Below are 19847 nucleotides of genomic sequence, written 5' to 3' on the forward strand. Positions count from 1 at the left end.
CTCTTTGGTGGAACAACCAATGCAGAGAATCAGGATTCTGAGGAGACGATTCTAAACATTTCCAGTTCATGTTGCTGACATTTAGAGCAGCGCTGCAAGCCTGACTAATCAGCAAATGTCACTTGTCGAACACTGGGTTATTCAAAGCCCAAACAAGGAACTTTTTAGTTGAACAAACTCCATTATATTAGATCACAATAATCAAACACGTCGATCAGTCATGTGTTCTGCCACTTTGTTGGGAAAGTTTAATAATCTACGGTTTGTCTTCAAACAAAGATTTGCTGTGGAAGCGCAGGAACGGCTTCTCTGCACAATGCAACAAAACCAGACTATTTCATTGTGGCAACACGTCTTCAGGAGCCGTCAACACACTGACGTTTTCCTAATTATTCCAGCGCATGCACAAAGCAAATCTGGGTTTTTTTTTCGATACTAAACGAAAGGAAAAACCTTGTTTTGTGCACAAGTTGTGCCTACTCCCTTGATTCGGAGGCTGTTGGTAAAAGAATGAACCACCGGCATTTTCCACCTTGTGTTGTTGTGCCTCAGAGTAGCAGCTCACATCCATGTCTGATGGAATGAAATGGGGACATGTGGACAGACATTGGTGCCACTTAAACAGTGTTCTATGAGGTCAGTCTGATCAGTTTATCTTTCAGTTCAAATAGATTGGAAGTAGAAGAAAATCCCTACGGGCGCTCCTCACATACCACGTTAAGGGGACGGACACAAGGACAACCCAAAATGTAATCGACCCGAGTCATAAAAACTGAAGTTGCTCAATATCAGATATGAGGAGATTGTGTACATTTTCCACATTATGCTGAAGTAGAGATTTGACGTTTCTGACTACATCTTTGCCTTTTTTTTACTCACTGCATTCCTTGATGGGTTCGTCGCTCCAGTCGGGACAGTCTCGGGCCTTGTTGCACACTTTGCTCATCTCGATACACTCCCCGCTGCGACACTTGAACTTCTCTGGTCCGTTACACTGGGTCACTGGGGAGAGATGCAAAGACTTACACATTACTGGGAGAAACGGCTTTCATGCAACATGTGAAATCCTTCCTCAAAATGTTATCACATGAAGCGCTTCCAATGTAATCTCTCAAACTTCTACATTCGCCGATGCAGCTAAAATTTATGCTAAACTTCGCTAATTGAGCAACAGATCCATTATTGCATATGCAACAAAAGACATACATGCAGTATTGAGCCCATCCGACTAACAAACGCGCCCTCACACAATCAGCTGCACTCTCCAAAATAGGAATCCCTGTCGGGTTGTCAGCTCCAAACGTCAATTCCACATGAACGTCAGCAGAATATTTCAACCCTTGAATGTGTGAAAAAAAAAAAAAGGGTGTAGGTTGCATTTATAGGTTATGTTTAGAGCTTCGCCAACATGTAATTGTTCAGCCCTTAGTGAGACTGTGCAACAAACTTGTATCTTTTAAAGAGCGTTTTTCAAAGAAAGGATTTCTGCTTCTGGAACAAGAACAAGCTCAAGGAAACGAGTTAAGAGTTTTTCTTTCTGGATCAGCACACAAAAATAAAAGCATTGGATTGTTTGAAAAAGCCTTTTAACTCTGCTTTTGTATCAGAGCGCAAGCAGAGGTAGATTGTGAGGTTTTCTCTTTAGTCTTCACATACTGCAAAAGGCAGAAACGTGTGCACGGTATCTACAGCGCACTAAAGATACACTCACTCTGCTTCTGAACCTCAGGACAGCCTGAGGGAGAACGTAAAAAAAGAAACGCAGCCGAGAGAAGAAAAACAGATTATGAAACGTTAGAGTTTCTGCATCGTGTTAGTTAACAGACTCTTAACAACTCTGCCCTGCAGGTGAGAGTGGGTGGAGACAAGTTCTCCAAAGCCTTTTAATTTCCTCAGCATGCCGATAGAGACTAGACTGTAGCTCAGAAGAGCGCCACACACACACACACACACACACACACACACACATTTGTGGCTATGTTGTCTGGAATGAACTCCATACCAGCAGTAAAATACCAGTAGTAGCATTCCATATGCATCCATTTTAAAACAAATGGAAAATAATGATTGACTGAACTCAGAGCGTGAAAGTAAAAATGTTCTTTACCCAACGATGTGCAAATGAAAGTAAAGCTGCGCGCGCACACACACACACACACACACACACACACACACTACACACACGGCACATACTGTTTTTGCAGTTGACTTCGTCTGATCCATCGGCGCAGTCTCGGAGGCCGTTACACTGTTTGCTGCCCAGGATGCAGTTGGCATCATCACATCGGAATTGATCCGCTCCACAACTGCGTACGGCTGCAAAGGACACACGTACACTTTGGTTACACATGAAGCTGGTGCATAATACACACACACACACACACACACACACTTAACCGCTGGCTGGATATCAAACTCTGGGTTCTACGGCACTGACAGCTCTGCAGTCTACACCGTACTTATACATAGATCACTAGACAGAAATATAGTTGAATATGAATTGATTAATTATTTGCTGTACTTTCGATTTACTCGGTTTTTAACGGCTGAATACCTTCAGTTTCAATTCAAACCCGTCAATACTGAACTTTTCCTTAAGGCTGATATGTCATTTTACACGTTTCATTTAATGCAAATTGTAAGTGTACAAATACACGAGAGACTGAATTTAATCCATTATTTTGTGTGGACGTCCATCACCGATTCACTTAGCCATCATCAGTATCTTATTTTCAGTAGTAACTTAACTCTGCAGTGGTGACAGTCAAGTGGTTATGATGTGAAATGGGACATTTGCACATACGGCAGTTGGCTTCGTCGCTCCCGTCCTTGCAGTCAGGGTCTCCATCACACCGCCACTTCTTGTGAATACACTCCCCTGAGCCGCACTGCATCTCACTGGACGAACACTTGGCCGGTGGCGTCGGGTGGCGGCCGCAACGAGACGGAGACTCATCAGACTGGTCCTTCAGGGGACAAAGACGATCAGATTTAATCTTTTAAAAAAGGTTGTCATTTTAAAGAACATAATCAATTGCTGAATGCGTTTTCCCCGCCAATGTGTCTTAGCAATAAACAAAACTGACCAGTGAAAATGTACAGTGGGTTTTTAATTGTCCTTCAAGGCGGTCAGTGATAACACAGCCAATTAACGGGTGCAAAAACGTGATAGAATTGACTGAACAAGACTGCTGTGAGGATTAAACTTTCAGGACCGGTATGTGTGCCAATAATGGAACACTAGTTTAATACAGAGGGCGTCTGTGTGCTGCCAGCCGCAAGTATTTTATTAAAACGAGATGATATTTCATATCCTAGTCTTTAGAGTCTGGAAGGACACATTTTTCATTCGATTCATTTTTACTCGATTTTATGATTATGCATTTTAAAAAACAATTAGGTCTGACAATGTCAATCTTTGTATTATTCAAGCAATATACATTTGTATGTGTGGATCCTATTCAAATGACAGCAATGTACCATGAGTTACAGTCAATTCCTGAGACCGCTTGAGTCTCAACTTTAAACTGTACAGTCAGAAAAAACATCCACTTAAGTCATTGCTCTCACGGAAGTCTTGAGTGCAGACTTGAGACTAGGAGATGAAGAAGTTAAAAACTAGAGGCCCTTGTTGTCATGCAACTCTTGTGCATCAGTGATCGTCACCGTTCAGCCGCCGCAGAATTTTGCCGTCTAAATGGTCCACAAAAACGTCCTCTCACCTGGCAGTCGACGTCGTCGTCACACACCCAGCTGGCCGGGATGCAAGAGGAGTTTCCACACTGGAACTCACTGGGGCCGCAGGAGGACGGCGCGCACGCCACCTCGTCCGAGCCGTCGCCGCAGTCGTCCTCACCGTTGCACACAAAGTTACTGGAGATGCAGCGCCCGCTGGCGCACGTGAACTCGTTTGGAGCACAGGTGACGTTGCCTGGCGGCCGATAAAGGGGACGAGAAGAGAAATGGGCTTATTCACAACAAGCTCAACGTCAGTCTGGTCGTAGGTGTAACGGATCATCTTTTATACAGCTTAAAACTTGAATATACAATAGCACAGCTTTTCTAGATATCATGTGTACTAGAATACAACACTACAGGTATAAGGCAGAGGCTTGCATTGATCAGAATTTTTATTTGAATCTTTGCAGCACAACGGGTCGTTCTGCGTCCGCCCGACTTCGCCAGATTTGTTTAAAAAAAAAAAAAAAAAATTGCTTAGTTGCTGTGAATCGTCAGTCACAAAACAAGTGAAGCAAATGATAAGTTCCAGTTGCAACATCAATTACATCACTTCAAAACAGCCTGAAAAGAACCCAAAAGAGTTTGTTTAAGCTTCGCGTCATGCGTTTGCACAAACTAGCAGCACACAAGCCTGCGGTTCTAATGCATAATTCAGAGGTTGAGTAATCCGACGCGTACTTCGGTTGGATGGCGAAGCAGTGAAGAGTGTTCACCATTTGGCATCAGATAAATTTATTGGGTTTAGCAGATGTCAGGACACTACCAGCCTGCAGATGGCCAAAGACTGAAGAATGGTCGGAGCAGATTATTATTGTTTGGGATGAGAAATGAAAGGCTTCAGCACACAATTGTATTGTAGTATTAAAAGTGCGTTCTATGCATCAGACGCTGGTGTGTGTGTACGACCTTTCTGGTAAATAAAATAATTTTAACTGGATTACACTGATTAACGCCTTAGGCAGCAAAGATGCCAATCATCTCCTCCTGCTGTAGTATTAAAATATACGTAGCGTTTAAGACTATAGCAAAACTCCTTGTACCAAATCAGTGACATGTTACGTCATATTCATTGAAGAGATTTATATTTTCCAGCATCAGCAGCAATCTTATGTAATCAATTAAAGTAAAATAGCGATCGTTTTTCTTTTCTAAAAATGTGATTTTCTCCTTTTGAAAATGTTATTGCTCATCTGGAGGGAGGTGCAGGAAAAATGTTACTCCTTACTTACAAATTAGATGGACAATTTACCCGCCTGCTACAAGCTGCAGTCCAGTTTTGTCAGACAGTTATTTTAGTTTGTCCAGGGACAGCTCCGTGCAAAAGGCTTTGTGCATTTATGCTGCAGTGTTTACATGTGACCACATCGTAGGTCACCACACGTCTTTGCCTTCGAGTGCTCGTCTTCCAATAGAAATGTCTGGTCTGCACAAACAAGCCAAAGTATAAATAACAGGACACTGGCCGCCCTTATCACAGTTCTTTCTAGATAAGCAAAGCCAGAAGATATAAACTAAGTGGCATAACCTTTGCCGTTTAGTGAGAAATCTTTAACTTTCATACTGCAATTACCATCATGGTATTTAACAGCAGTTTGTCTGGTAAACAGGGACTAAACCAAACACATTTATCTTCTAAACTGCAGGCCGGGCGCTGGCAGAAGGCTCAGCTTGGCCTCCCAGTGCCCTGCTAGCACACCTACAGTATGTGGGCCGCGAAGGAAAGAATTATTCTCCATGCCGATAGAGACTCTGCAGTCAGTGTGCGCTCGTCTACCTACCACAGTTGACCTCGTCCTCGCCGTTGTCACAGTCCTTCTCGCCGTCACATTTCCAGAAGACAGGGATGCACTGAGTGGAGCCGGCGCCGCAGCTGAACTCGTTCACACGACACGTCCTCATGTCTGCATGGAGAAGAAACAAAATTAAGTTTGATTTTGTCAATCTTTACCAAAACGAAATGCATTGGCTACTAGAGCAAGACTATTTGCTACGAGGGATTGGTTGAGTACATCAACGTTTTATCCATTTATAGAAAAGCCGGCTGGGTTTCACATGAAACGCTGAAAAATGTAGCGTGAGTTTTGACCAACTAAAGCGGTTCTTTGATTTGATTCCCCCCAGACGGATGATTAGTGATAAGCAACGAGTTACCGATCACAAAGAAAGTGATGAGTCCGTTAAGTCCTCACTTGGGTTAATACAGCACTCAAGGTTTCCATTAACACAACTCCGTAGTTTCTCTTCAGTAAAGGTAGTAAAATGTCCGAAAGGACATAGTTTACAGATTACAGGGAAACACTCAATCTTCACGATAAGTCAGCTGGAGGTTAAACTCAAGCCTTAGTTACCAAACACTTTATCTCTGCATACATATTCAGCCCACAATGCAGTTTCCATCCAATTGCAGACCAAGTTGCTTCTCATCTCTGCGATGGTACACTGCAGGGAGATAACGAGTAGCGAGGCACAGATAACAGGACGCACTGATGAGAGCAGCTCAATGGAGCACTACATGAAGGTGAATAGAAAAGTAGCTCCAACAGCTGCAGGAATAATTTACTATGAGGATGTAGTTCGGTGTACAACCAAGTAAATGTACGACACCACAGACCACCTTCTGTGCATCAGACGGTCATGATCGGTTTTAAGTGCATGCTCAATGTCACACATGTAGTGGTTTCACCTGCTCAACGATTACCTTACACAATTTCATATTTCGTCACGGAACGTGATTGCGAAGCGGCTTTTGTTTTCAAACTCCTCCTGCTCAAAGCCATTGAATCTAAAAAGTTGGGTTTTCTAGTGAAAAGCAAACTAATCAAGTCTATGTGCGTGTCCTTTTCCAGCCAAAGAACAAATCATTAAACGGATTATACGAGCGACCGTTGTGGCCGAGTGGAACGTGACGACGGCACGACGTCTTTGCAGGTCACGACTCACTGAAGTTCACGCCAGCTGTTCGATCTACCAACGTCAATTCCCGACTCAAACCTTAAAAAAAAAGGAGGAGTCAGAAAGGAATGCAAAACCTATTCAAAGTATACCGTAAGCAAAATATAAAAGTCAAAAGGACAATTTGCAAACAAGACCGTCCAGGTTTAAACTAGACTTTGTTGGTTGCATGCAGCTTGAGTTTCTATTAACGGCTAAGTGAACACAGCTGGAGGCCAACGTCATCCTGCAACACAACACACGTGCACATGACCACGAGTCCTCCACACACGCACACGCTGCCCCCCCCCAACGCGCGCTTCAGATTCCAAACCCAGCTGCCAAGTCATGTGTAGCAGCTGATCAAACAGTGGAGCAATATAACGGCTACATTAGCTGGGCTCAACTGCACGTACGCCACTGCATGAAGTTACACGCGTTCTTAAAATACACAAAAACATGACCTCGAGTTACCCTTTAATCTACACGAGCACAGACCCACGTGAGAAAGTGGACTCTTGAGAAAGCAAAGGGCCACAGCAGTCAGTCAATCAAATTCTCAGCAGGCAACTTAATGAGAATAATGTAATAATAATTCCATGTCAGTTACGTAAAACGCTCTAAGTTACATTTACAAATTGAGATGCACAATTTCAGCTGGGAAAGACTGCAGGAAATTGAGTAAATAAATCTTACTCTGTAGTGCTGGGAGAAGTCACTGCTCACATTTATATTGCCATTGTTGAACTCATAAAAGCCTTATCAAAAGTAGTATGGTTTATCAGCTCATCCCCGAGGACTTTTATGAGACAAACGGCTCCAATTAGGTAGTCAGCAGTGTCTCACTGATCAGAGGCGTTCAAGGAGAATACCAATTCCTCTGCAAGGCTTTGAGCACACTCGTCATCTTATTCATTAATACCGCTTAGCCACCAGATACTAATTCTAGTACTCATTGTATCTTTCTCACAGTAAAACCCAGGTGAGTCAACCAGACACTGCAAACGGCTTTGAATAACTGTTTACAAGTCGACAAACTGCACTGCAAATAGATCCCATCTAAAAGTGCAGGAGGGATTCGCGACAACTAAAAAGGTTGTTTGTCGGGAAAGCATTTATTTTTGCCTCGTTTTCAACTTTGTGCACTCAACCTGCTGTGTTGACACACGTCAGGGAAAAACAGCTCTGAAAACCGCGACACACACACACACACACACACACACACACTCTTTAGCAAATGACACTGGTTCCACTTCACAACGCTTGGATTAGCTTTGTATTTGATCTCCAAAGTGAAGTCTCATTGCATGTCAGGAAGCTAAACTCCTGCTGGTGCTGCTCCAAAAATAAACACAAGACCTCCTCGGATTAAAAAACATACCACATTAGTTAATGACAAATAAATCATTGAGTCCAGGTATTTTAATGAGCTATTAAGTTTTAGCATTTGTTTATGGAATCCAAAACCCGCAATGCAATATCAAGGATGACATGTTAGCCTAAATAAGTTTATTTTCTCCAAAATGTTGTATAGAGGCTCATGTTTGACCTAAAAATAAATTTGAAAAAGAAAGTTGATCTCCTAGAACCTGCTCATTGGTGAAATCAAAAGTCAGTTAAAGGCATCTATACAGTGTCAGACAAAAGTTGACACATTGTCTTATACTATGGCTCATTTGTATAAACATTTTAATTTTGTTGTATATTGTCATCAAATCAATTAGAGTTACGTTGAACTGGTACAAAGAAGCCTGAGCACTGAAGAAGAACCACTCCTGAAATAGTTTGCACTAAAGACTGCATCGTTAAAAACAGATGCTTTCATTACAAAAATGACTTTGCAATCATCTCATCAACCCTGCAAAGAGCCCATTCCATCCATCTCCTTCACTGGTATTTGTTTTATCATGAGATTTAGTACTTACTTACAGTACCTTTAGTTGACTTGAGACAATAAAGAAATGCTTCAGGTTTCAGGACGATACAAGAAAGCATTAATATCAAGATATGCTCACATGCATTTGATGAAGAGCTTTTATCTTCCCTCTGAGGTTTATCTCTACCTGAGGAGATGCCACAGTCCATTTGTCTTCACAGCAGCGCAAACAGGAGATGCTCCCTCAAAAACAAAATAACTTGCTCGCCGCTTTGATTCCAACAAGCGCACCAGCAAGACCTCACATCACAGCCGCGCCACGTAAAGCTCAGCGGCTCTCCGTATTTCCATGGAAAACAACTTTTATACTTGACAGCGTGGCTCACAGGGGATCCAGACTTCAGCGCTTTCAAGTGCCTCTCTGAATTCCTGCTACGGAAAGAAAACCGCGTGACAGCTACGTAAAATCAGCTGAAAACGTCCTCTAGTTTTTGGCCTCATGCAAAAAGCTTAAAATTAATATCAGTAATAGTATTGAGAATCTTTAAAAAAAAAGCAGCTCCGCTCAACACATCGGATCAGATGAACACAGTCCTTTGTACACAGTCACTCGAGTAATCTAAATAACAAATGTTATAAAATGCATATCAATGAAATTTTATCTTCTTTTTCTTTTTTATCTTAGTTTCCAAGTCTGTCTTTGTAAACTAGTATTGGTACATGTAGCAACAGGAAACTAGCATGATACAAGACGCCTGCTGCGGTAACCAAGGTGCCTCACAATAAACTGACAGAAACAAGAGTTGTGTCGGTGTTCATAAAAGAGGGAACCAGAGACTCACGGCAGATTTCTACGCTCTCGTCTGACCCGTCCTCGCAGTCTGGCTCCCCGTCGCAGTGCCATCGCTTGGGGACACATTGGCCGTTGTGACACACAAAGTCCACCTCGTCGCACGTTTTTCCAACTGGAATGGGAGAGAAAATAAATGAGTCATACAGAGAGGAGCAGACACGCATGTTCTGTAATACATTAAAGAAACACATCCTGAATAAGAAAAAGGGGGAAAAGACTAAGCAATACTTGCCACACCTCAGGAATATTAATACTGCGGCTCACATAAGGTGAAAGGTCATACGTTTATAACTTGTTGCAATCCGATTAAGAGCAGCAGAAACTCCACATTTCCATTCAAAAGAATCCTCAGAACGTTCACTGAAAAAAACCCACACCCTTGACAATATCGTTTGCACCAAAATTTATCACCACATCTTTGTAAACACCGTCACAGCGCTTCAAAGAAAAACAAAGATTCTCAGTCCGTTAAACAGTCATGCTCAGCTTTGTGTTTTACATCAAAGGCCGAGAGTTCTTTGTTCATCTAAATTAACTACAGGCAAATAAACAATGTTTACAGCCCTGCACATTAAATGGCCAACTAGGTTTTAAGTCATCGATAAGACAAAGAAACCTCCCCACTAACAGCACCTCCGTGTCTCGGGCGAACTGGGGTTTTGCTTGACAACAGTAGCGAGCAGCAGAATTCATTTGGATTCTCATCATTCACACGTCTGTTGAAAGTCAGAGCATCTCTGATCTCCCGCTGAGCGAATACCAGGCGCAGCAACGCTTGAGTAGAATTGGGTGAAAGTGATTACAGGCGGAGGAGGACACATTCTGTCCATCACGTCAGTCATTTGGAAAAGCCCTTTAGTGTAAACTTGCACCTTACTAAATATATATGACTAATCACTTAAATTGCTGCTGCTGTTTGAGAAACTACTTTAACCTTTAGGCACTGATATGGAAACTTCCAATTAGTTCCTGAAGGAAACTGCATGCGATCAGGAGTCTTCTGCTTCGGATTCCTTCCTTCCTCTAGTATTGCAGAGCGATTACAGACCCCCACCACCTCACCCCTTCCTTTATCCTCACTCATTTCCTTCCCTGTTCTGCCTCACTCTCATGTGACCCACATAGATGAGACCAAAGAAACTAGAGAAAGACCCGAAATCTATTGGACACGCAGTCTCACACACACCTCTGGTATCCATATTTAGCTCTGCTACCTTCCCATCATCAGGTCATTCTGTCCCAGGGGATGCTGGGAAGTCTGATGAGGCCGAGTGAACATGGTGGGTTCTCAGACTGAATGCATTTTGTGCTTGATTATATCTGCCAGTCCATACAGACACTTTTACAGCGTTTAAACAATGAATCAGTCTAGGGTTTAAAAGACACAAGTCAGACACCATTTCCAACTTAATTGACACATTGTTCACTTAGGAAAACAAGCTCAATGAAACTGATGGTTTATCAATAAAAGACCACTGTGTTACTACGGTACATTTCCAGTCCACGTGCGGCACAATCCCAATAGAGACTGATCCGCAAAAAGAAAAGCACAAACTGCTCCCCATCTGAATTTAAAAAGGTGACGCTGGTGTTCAGTTTGTATTACATCAAAAAATCCAGAAGAAATTCAGTTCAAGAAATTGAACTAAACCAACTGCTCAAACATAAGAGTTTCAGCAGCAAGTATGTAGGAAGCACTCACCAAACAAAGTGAGTTGGCGGTAATGAAGGAACGTGTGTGTGTGATCTCACCACAGGAGTCCTCGTCGCTGCCATCGGTGCAGTCCTCGTCTCCGTCACACTGCCACACGGAGGGGATGCAGCGACCGTTTCCACACTGAAACTGGCTGGCCTCACATTCGGTCTTTGTACCTGCAGTGGAAGACAAACACAGGGGCTGTGAGGAAAACGCCAGTGCTTGTACAGTGAAATGTATACATTTACAATTGGTTTGCCATTTGCTTGTTGCTATGACTGGGGTGTTAAATGAACTAGCTGCCAAGCCGAGCAGCTCTCAGCCATCCAGAGGCAGCGGCCCCATTTGTCCACAAAGTCCTTGTCGACAATTTAGCAGCAACTCAGTCAATAACCACGATAACAAATGACTGGTGAAATAACTTCAATCCACCTCCACTTGTGTAAATCAATGCTCACAGGCTGAAACATCTCAGGTCATCGCTAAACACATTTCACAGGAGGGGGAAATAAAAAATCATCCCCTCACTGTGTTTGAGCACTTAGAAACACACCGCCAATGTATGAACACGCCCAGTGATTGAATTTGCAATTGAAAATGACGCGACATCAATATTTTAGTGGGGAGCTAAAAGTCAGTGTCCTGAAAATGACTTCAGGCCGACATCTGCTCAACTGTCGTGTGAAGGACGCAGAAATGTGAGGTGAAGGAAACGGGGAAACCTGCAATACGTGACAATTTCCTATTCTCAAATTCCTATTCTAGAGTAATGGCTTGACATCAAGTATGAGAAGATTTGAAGAAAGGCTTACAGTGAGATACTACATTACAATGTGAAAAACTATTTATCCATCGGTGGAACAGATCAAACTGAGGTGAGCTGGCATTCAAAGACCGAAAAACCTAATATGGACATAAGAGTCCCTTGTTAGAAGATTGAAGGAATACAGTAAAAACAGTCAAGCCAAACTATTGTCAATCTCAAATCATTAGTCAAAGAGCATCGACATTCAAATCCTCAGTCTGGTTCACACAAAAACAGAACTACTGTAGAAACTAAACAGTCAATATTTTCAACAAGGTAGCTTTTGTAGTGCAGCTGTCCCTAAATTACTGTCTGACCTTGACTATTGTTTCAGTCCTCACTGAGAGTCTGTCCGGGTGGGTCAGCCAGCACATGGCGATGAAAGAAACCCCACGAGTTCAGATACAGCTAAATCACTTCCACTGAAGAGGTCAACTACAGATCACATGGTGCCTGTAAATAGTCTTTGGCGCAAGGAGACACAACAAACATGTTTTCTCCCAAAATGTATTTCCTAAGTTTTATTCTGGTTGTTTAAGTGGGTCAACAGTCCCTTAAAAAATGAAACATTCTTTATTCCATTTGAACCGGAGGAGCGTTGAAGTGAGCCAGCAGCAAATAGCTTTGCTTCTACTAACTATGTAGCTGCAGCCACTTTGAATCACAAACGGCGTACAGTATTTATGGACCGTTGGCCAGTACGTCCGCTACAAAAAAAAAAAAAAAAAAAAAGGGAATCATGTTGCAGCACAGGCGGCGGTAGACTTCCAGCCATCAGTGCCAACAGCCTGCAGCCTTCCATTCAACCGAGAACACACCAGCTGTACGCCAAGGTCAACTTACGGAGCAGTGTGCCGACCTTTCAATCACCACAAAGCTCTATGGATCACAGCGGTTTCATTGTGGGAAACATGTGAACATAAACCCCTAAAAACCAAAAACGTTAGAAGACGGGAGAGGGACATAAACGAGTTGATTCCTTCCAAAGCTCAGAAACAAAAGCCTGCAGAAAGTTCATTGGGACCCTGTGACCAGTAAACAAATGCAACGAGTTCCATTACTGCAACAAATATCAACTGCTCATCTAGATCCTCAGCAAAAGTGAAAGCCAAAACCAAATTACAATGTAGGCACTGAATGAATGGCATTCATAACACTTTCAACCTTGGCATGACATCATCTGCAGATTGTGAGCGTCAGTTTTATTGCTTTAGTTCACTGCGGCGCTTTGTGCATCATGTATACATTGGCTGGCTGGATGAGGGCCTACTGTGCCAATCTATTCAACCTAACCCATCGTACCACCAAAGTCTCTTTAGCATTGCCTTACTTCCCATTACATCAGCCACTGGATCAGTGGAAGGATCTTACTTTAGTTCCTGTCGGTCGAGAGCATCTCCCTCCTTTGTTGAGGCCAGCGAACAGTTTTTGGTCCACGTATCCCACTGTTAATGGAATATGGGCCTTGTCAAGCAACTGTTGAGGGTTCTATGACAAGTCATACTTATCCAGGTCCTGGGCTGATAGTAGACAGCAAGTAGTGATTTAGTGGTACATTTTGTAAATTCGAGAACCATTCAAATTCTTTATCCTCCAATAAAGCTGGATAACTAAAAATAAGCCATTTCCTATGGAAAGGAAACAGGTTGTCAAATACGGTTTGCATGCTGGTTCTAGGTTCAAACGCATCTATGCCTCTTAAACGTGTACTCAGCACATCTATGGAGTGAAAGTGATCATTTACATCTCAGATCTACGTGGTTTAACTGTTCGCTTGAGCGTCATTAGAAAAGCCAGACACAAAACAGTCATGAGTCATTAAATGAAAAATATTTTACAACCATGAAAGTGCTGACCCTTCTAATCAGGCGGAACCAATGCTCCTTGCGCACGCAAATTTAATGCTGAGTGAGCGATTATCATGAAAAGAGCCTTGGGCACCCAGTGACATCAGTTCTGTTAACAAAAACAAATCAGCGTATTAAAAACAGAAGAATCGTACGTGCAAAAGCAGGCATTTCAGATCTAACTGTAGTTATATTCAGTTAGTTTTGTAGAGTCAATTCCAGCCAACTAGTGTGTTCTCAAAATGTTGACAACACAGCCATTTAGCAAAGCTTTTACCCAAATAATCCAAAATGTTATACTCAAACTTTATAGTTTAGCGTTGGTAAACCAGAAATTGACTTTGCAAAACACTACAATCAATTCCAGTAGCATCCTTTGTAGTTCATTGATATATTCAAAAATGAAGTGTCATTTTAAGTCACTGGACTTAAGACTCAATAGCTATCTGAGATCCCGACAATATCTGGATGGGATATCTAACAAGGGGTCAAGCTATCCATCCTGTGCATGTTATATTTGGATCATTCAAAGATGTCCGTTCCCCTACAGTAGAATTCTCATTAAAGACTAAATCAGCAAGCGTGCTCTTGAAAAGTTATGCAGTGGACGGCATCATATTTTTCCCCCCCTTTCCGCACCGATTTTTACCAGTTACATCATGTTGCAGACCAAGTTGGGACGGTTTAATGTTCAGCAGCGGTTTGAGAGTCATTCGCCTCCACTTACCAGTTTCCCTGGGAAATCTATATCCAGAAGTCCAGGCTGTTACAACTGCAGTTTGCACAAGTAATGGAAACAGGAGATTGATTAAACAAGCTGCCACATGTAAAGCCACGTACACACTTTACAGTGTGTTGTTTCTTTAAGGGCGTAATCTCTGGGGTCACTAGCTCAGTGTCTCTACAAAAACCCATTGATTTGTTGCCTGGGTAAATGCACCCTGCCAAGTGACGGCTTCAGCATTAAATTGAAGTCGGCAAAACAGTGCTAGCATCAATACCTTTTCAAATACACTTTCATCTTGACTCAAATACTTGCAGACAGTGACCAGAGTACACACACTATTTAAATCGCCAATTAGCTTGATACAGCCACGAATGGTGTGAATTTAAAAACCACAGATCATTTTACATGATAATTAGTCCCCGGGGTTTGAAACCATAGATTCAAGAGCGGTTTGGCTGCAATGAACCAGTCTCCAAAATAGTGGATCACTGTGCACAATAGAAATGCAGTCACACTGGAGGTCACGGTAATGCAATTTTACCCAGTAACCGTTGCAGTCTACTCCTCCTCCCTCTGTCCACCACTACGCACACGTCAAGAACCAAGCAACCCCCCCCCCCCCAAACATACAGCAGAGGATCTGTGTCTAGCATGTATCACAGTAACCAGAGGAGGAAAAATACATACATTTTAATCAGGCCAGCATTGCTGCTGCTCTTGCCACTATCTAATTTGTGTTACATCTTGCTCAAATAGGGTGACACAATATCTCTCTGTGTGTGTGTGTGTGTCACACACGCAAATTAAGCGGTATGAAGCAGAGAATGAAAAGGAGATGGTGGGTGTCTGCTATGGTGAGAGTGCTCACGTTACTAGCGCCACAATTTGTTCAGTTTTCTCTAAAAAGGCCATTTTTCACAGTAGGTAGGAATCCGAGACACAAAAATATCTGCAACACACAAGAAATCCAACACAGCTCTCAGTCTCTGAGCTTCTTCATAATTTAGCCTGCCTGCCAACTTCTAGCGCTGCTGAAATCAGCCTCGAGCGGACTAATCAAACGATGCCGATGTCGTGTTCAGGTATGCATTTTTGCCCAGAAAGGAACCTCCACAAGGGTGGCAACTAAGCATAGCGAAGACGGCTCTACATATTGGTATTGCAAACTTAATGGAGTGGACAAAGAAAAAAAAAAAAAATGGGCAAGTGGGAGCAAACTAAAATCTCATAAAAATAAAAAGGTTGAGGATGCGACTTGGTCCTGTAACAGTCAATCGCTAAATGGATCAAGTAAAACATGAATTTTAAACTTTCCTGCTTCTGGGTAAGGACGTGCCAGGATTTCTGAAGGGCTGCGCAAATTAGTTATTTATCAGGGGATTAGAATTATAACACAAGGTGAATCTCACAGCAGGAGTTAGTTTTCACATACACCAACAGTGTGCAATTCAAGAGATATTTGATTTAGAAAAATACCGAAGTCATTTGTAAAAGCAGAGAAATATACACAGACTAAACAAATCATTTTCCATAGTTTCACAAATCACAGAGGAAGTATTTCTGCAAACTGCTCGTCAATTACCACCAGGTGGGAATACTACATTAACCTCGGCCACTTAATTAGGCCCTCATTGGAATCACCTGCGGCAGGTAATTGCGCGCGTGGCTCCTCCCCCTCCGCGCGCTCAGCTGTTGCTACACTACACAGGGCCGGTCCGTCAACCAACCCCGGAAGGCGCTTTAATCAGCCCACCGTAACCCTCCGTATTCCCCGCTTCCCTCCTCCCGGCTTCCACTCGTGAATAAATAAATACATTAGAGAAACACACGGGAAGTGAGTGAGACACCAAGTCACGCGTAACAGTAGCAGAAGCATGTGTTAATTCGTGTCAGTGTTTCCAGTGGGGGGGGGGGGGGGGTCATATAAACTAATGTTAAAGGGATAATTGACCATTAATGAGTGGCGACAATCGGCTGAACAGCAGGCGACACAAACCACACGGGCCTCTTAATCCCGCTTTCATTAACAGAGCAAAGACACACAAAAAAACACAAGGACGAACGCGTTCATTATAAATACATTACAGACCGAAACAAAGCAGGACGTGTCCCAGTTCTGAGACGTTCTTTGGGGGAAGGGGGGGGGGGGGTGGTGGTGGTCCTTTGCGGGGAAGAGATGAAAGGTTGACCGGCCCAAGGTGCAGCAGAGCCCGGTCGTTCCTTCAGTGAACAGCCGAGGCAGGTGCACAGCGGATACACACCGCGTGTTTCCCCCCCGCACACACAGTAACACACACACACACACACACACACACACAGAACCGGAGGCTCACCGTGGACGTCAATGCAGCGCTGCAGACATATTAGCATCGGCAGCAGCAGGATCCCGGGCGCGGACGTGATCATCTCTGGCGGCGTTCTGGCGTCGGCCTGCTTCGCCTTCTGATCCGGTTCGCTTCACGCGTAAAAAAAAAAGACCACGCGACGCAGAGCCCGCAGACGCAGAAACCAAAAAAAAAAAAACCTCCCCCCCAGATCCGCAGCGCGCACAGAAACACGACCGTGTCGGAGGAGGAGCGGTGAGAACTGAAGGGAGGTGTCCGACGCGCAGACCACGCGCCCCCCTCCTTTTAATCTCGCTCTACACCCGCGCGCCGCGGGGGGGGGCCGTCCGGGCTCCCGTCGCCTCCCCTCACGCGCGGATCCGTTGGTCGGCGAGAGTCGACGGTGACGAGCGTCCCCGGTAACCGGGCTGTTAGTGGCGGCGCACGGAGCCCGTCACAGTGTGGGTTGTTGTTTTGTTTTTTCCCGTCCTGGAACGTTGTTAACCCGTCGCTGCCCGCGCGCCACGAGGACGTGGACTCTATTCCGGTTGGGAGATCAAAGAAAGGGGAATGTAGGTCAATAATGGCCTACATTCATTCTGACATTTAGATTACACTGCTTTGTCCTTTTATGGAGGACCAACTGCAACGTGCGTGATTAAACTGCTTCTACCAAAAAGGGACTTTTTACATTTCTATATTTACATTTAAATGACATCACCCTCAGCCAGAAAGGTGCAATTCGTTGTGAAGAAAATACTGTACTGTGATGGCACAGCAGAGATGATCTGATTTACATTTGATGATTTATGTCTGAAATATCCACAATTCTGAACATAACCTTTAATAAGCCTTATGTTTTGCTGAACAGTGGCCACTGTGACCAGAAGTGTTAATTACAGGACATGGAAGATTACATTACATGTCATTTAGCTGATGCTTTTATCCAAAGCGACTTACAATAAGTGCAAGATGCTCTGACTTTGCTGTAGAACAGGACTTTTGGTCATTACGTTCCCACTCGGGATGTTTGGCGTAGCTGGAGAAGATGCTGAGGACGCAGCATCTTCACAACGGGAGAAGAAAATGAGACAATCACAGCGAGATTGTCCCACGTATGGAGTTGAAATGCACGTAAAAAGAATCATCACCATTAAGTCAACACTAAAGAAGATCAAGTTATCATTTTGGCAACTAGTGAATTAAAATACACCCAACCGTTCAAAAGAACCATATGCCTAGTTTTTGGTTTTATCACCGATCATTTTGTGAGAGCAGATGTTTCCTTTTTCAAAGAGCATACATCTCGTAACCAATCTCAGCTCTTGCATTTCTTCCCTTCTGTCTGTCTGATGCCATTCATCCCCATTTTGATCACCAGGCCTTTTGAATTTTCCAGAGGGTTGCGATCTGCCAGGTTTCATCGGCTGCCATCAGTCCTTATAAGAGGATTAAGCCTCGTCTTCAGTGACGGCTGATGCACCCCAAGGCGCACTCTGTCCCAGATTTATACATCCACTGGAAAAAAAAACACACAAAAACTACTGTAAAATGCTGTGTGAGGAACTCTCCGTCTCTCTCTGCCTCAGTACCTCTTTCATGCAGTCACCTCCAAAAACACACACACACTTTAACACTCACACAACGATGACAGATCTAAGGGTCGGAAATCCAGTCTCTTACAAAATACAACTGTGGAAAATCCTTATTTGCAAAGGAACTGGCAGGTGCCTGAACAGTGAAGACATCTAAATCCACCCCTTCTATTCGCAGGATAAACACCTCTACCTGCTGGGAGGAATAAGAGATTTGAAGGAACAATGAGTCGAGTGTGATGCAGTCGACTCATTGTTATGCAGTTATGGATCAGTAAACATAGCATAACTCAGTGACGCCGGACGGCGCGTTCAGATCACAAACAGCGCGCGTGTCATAACTGGCAGTGAAATCCAATCCAGTGGTCTGATTTATTACATCTGTGAAGTTGAAGTCCTGCCAGACACTGAAAACACCGCCAGTATCTTCGGTAAACATTTGGGATGATGTAATGTTGCCCCTCAGGTAAACGCTGTTGGCTCAGCGCCGCCACGTTGAGACGGGATTGAAGGTGATAGAGTTTAATTTTAACACCTGTCACAACCCAAGGGGAACATTTACAGTACCAGATGGTTCCGTTTTAACAACTTTTCTCCAACATGCACGTTAAACTGTAACCAGAATCATCAACCAAAAATATATAAAAACACAAAAACTAAAACAGGTATAAACATTTACCAACTATGCACAATAGATACAAATATATGGAATTATATATTCATGTTGTCACGTTTGTGCCCTCAGTGTCCTGCCTCTCGGCCCACCGGGCTCTGGAGGGCCGCGTGTTCCCTATAAAGGCCGACTGGGCGCCAGGAGGGCCGGCCTTCTATTGCTGGGGTCGCATCACATTTCACGGTGACATGTATTCGAGCTTGTGTGTGTCTGTGTGTGTCTTCCCAGTGAGTGTGGTGAAGCCCTGTCACTTCCTGAGCCAGACTCTGCTTACCTCCGGATTGGTCCCTCTGGCTGCAAACACAAGGGAGGCCAACGGAAAGGAGTTTGGTTTCCCTGCTGCTGATGTTCAGAGGTATTTTTATTCCACAGCAAAAGGCCAACGATACAAAATGTTCCTGCTTTACAGAATCACATAATACGTCTTTCTATTGCACCGTTTCCAGAGATGCAACTCCCATATGCTGCACGCTTAAACCAAATCTAATACTCATATATATAACCAGATAAGAACATAACTTAAACATATACGACCAATCCAACAATGAAATTGATATTTAGTACAAATGGAGGTGCAGTATGAGTGATTAAATGTTGATAAGGAGGCCTGAGGGGAGAAACAGCTTTTATTGTGTGGTGGTTTTGCCGTACAGTGCTCTGTAGCGCTTACCGGAGCGGAGGAGTCTGAATGGGTCGTGTCCAGGGTGTGAAGGTCTGCAGTGACCTTTGCTGCCCTTTCCTGACCCTGGTGCTGTAGGGGTCCAGGGTGGAGGGAAGAC

The 19847-nt window shown here is 43.6% G+C and overlaps 1 protein-coding gene across 2 annotated transcripts in view; it reads right to left on the bottom strand.

Moving 5' to 3' along the window:
- The window catches only part of vldlr (very low density lipoprotein receptor), a 31176-nt gene extending 13726 nt beyond the window's left edge, over positions 1-17450 (bottom strand). The window contains exons 1-8 of one of the 2 annotated variants that reach the window (XM_040197117.2): positions 16810-17450; positions 11154-11273; positions 9391-9513; positions 5520-5642; positions 3723-3931; positions 2804-2966; positions 2194-2316; positions 880-1002 (exon numbers count right to left, since the gene is read on the bottom strand). In XM_040197117.2, coding sequence (XP_040053051.2) covers positions 880-1002; positions 2194-2316; positions 2804-2966; positions 3723-3931; positions 5520-5642; positions 9391-9513; positions 11154-11273; positions 16810-16882 — 1057 coding nt within the window. In that variant the 5' untranslated portion in view covers positions 16883-17450. The remainder of the gene's footprint in view (positions 1-879; positions 1003-2193; positions 2317-2803; positions 2967-3722; positions 3932-5519; positions 5643-9390; positions 9514-11153; positions 11274-16809) is intronic. The other variant, XM_040197116.2, reaches the window with a different exon arrangement.
- Between the last annotated feature and the right edge of the window lie 2397 nt (positions 17451-19847).

Source organism: Gasterosteus aculeatus, chromosome 14 (genome assembly GCF_964276395.1).
Source record: "Gasterosteus aculeatus chromosome 14, fGasAcu3.hap1.1, whole genome shotgun sequence".
NCBI classification, from domain to species: domain Eukaryota; kingdom Metazoa; phylum Chordata; class Actinopteri; order Perciformes; family Gasterosteidae; genus Gasterosteus; species Gasterosteus aculeatus.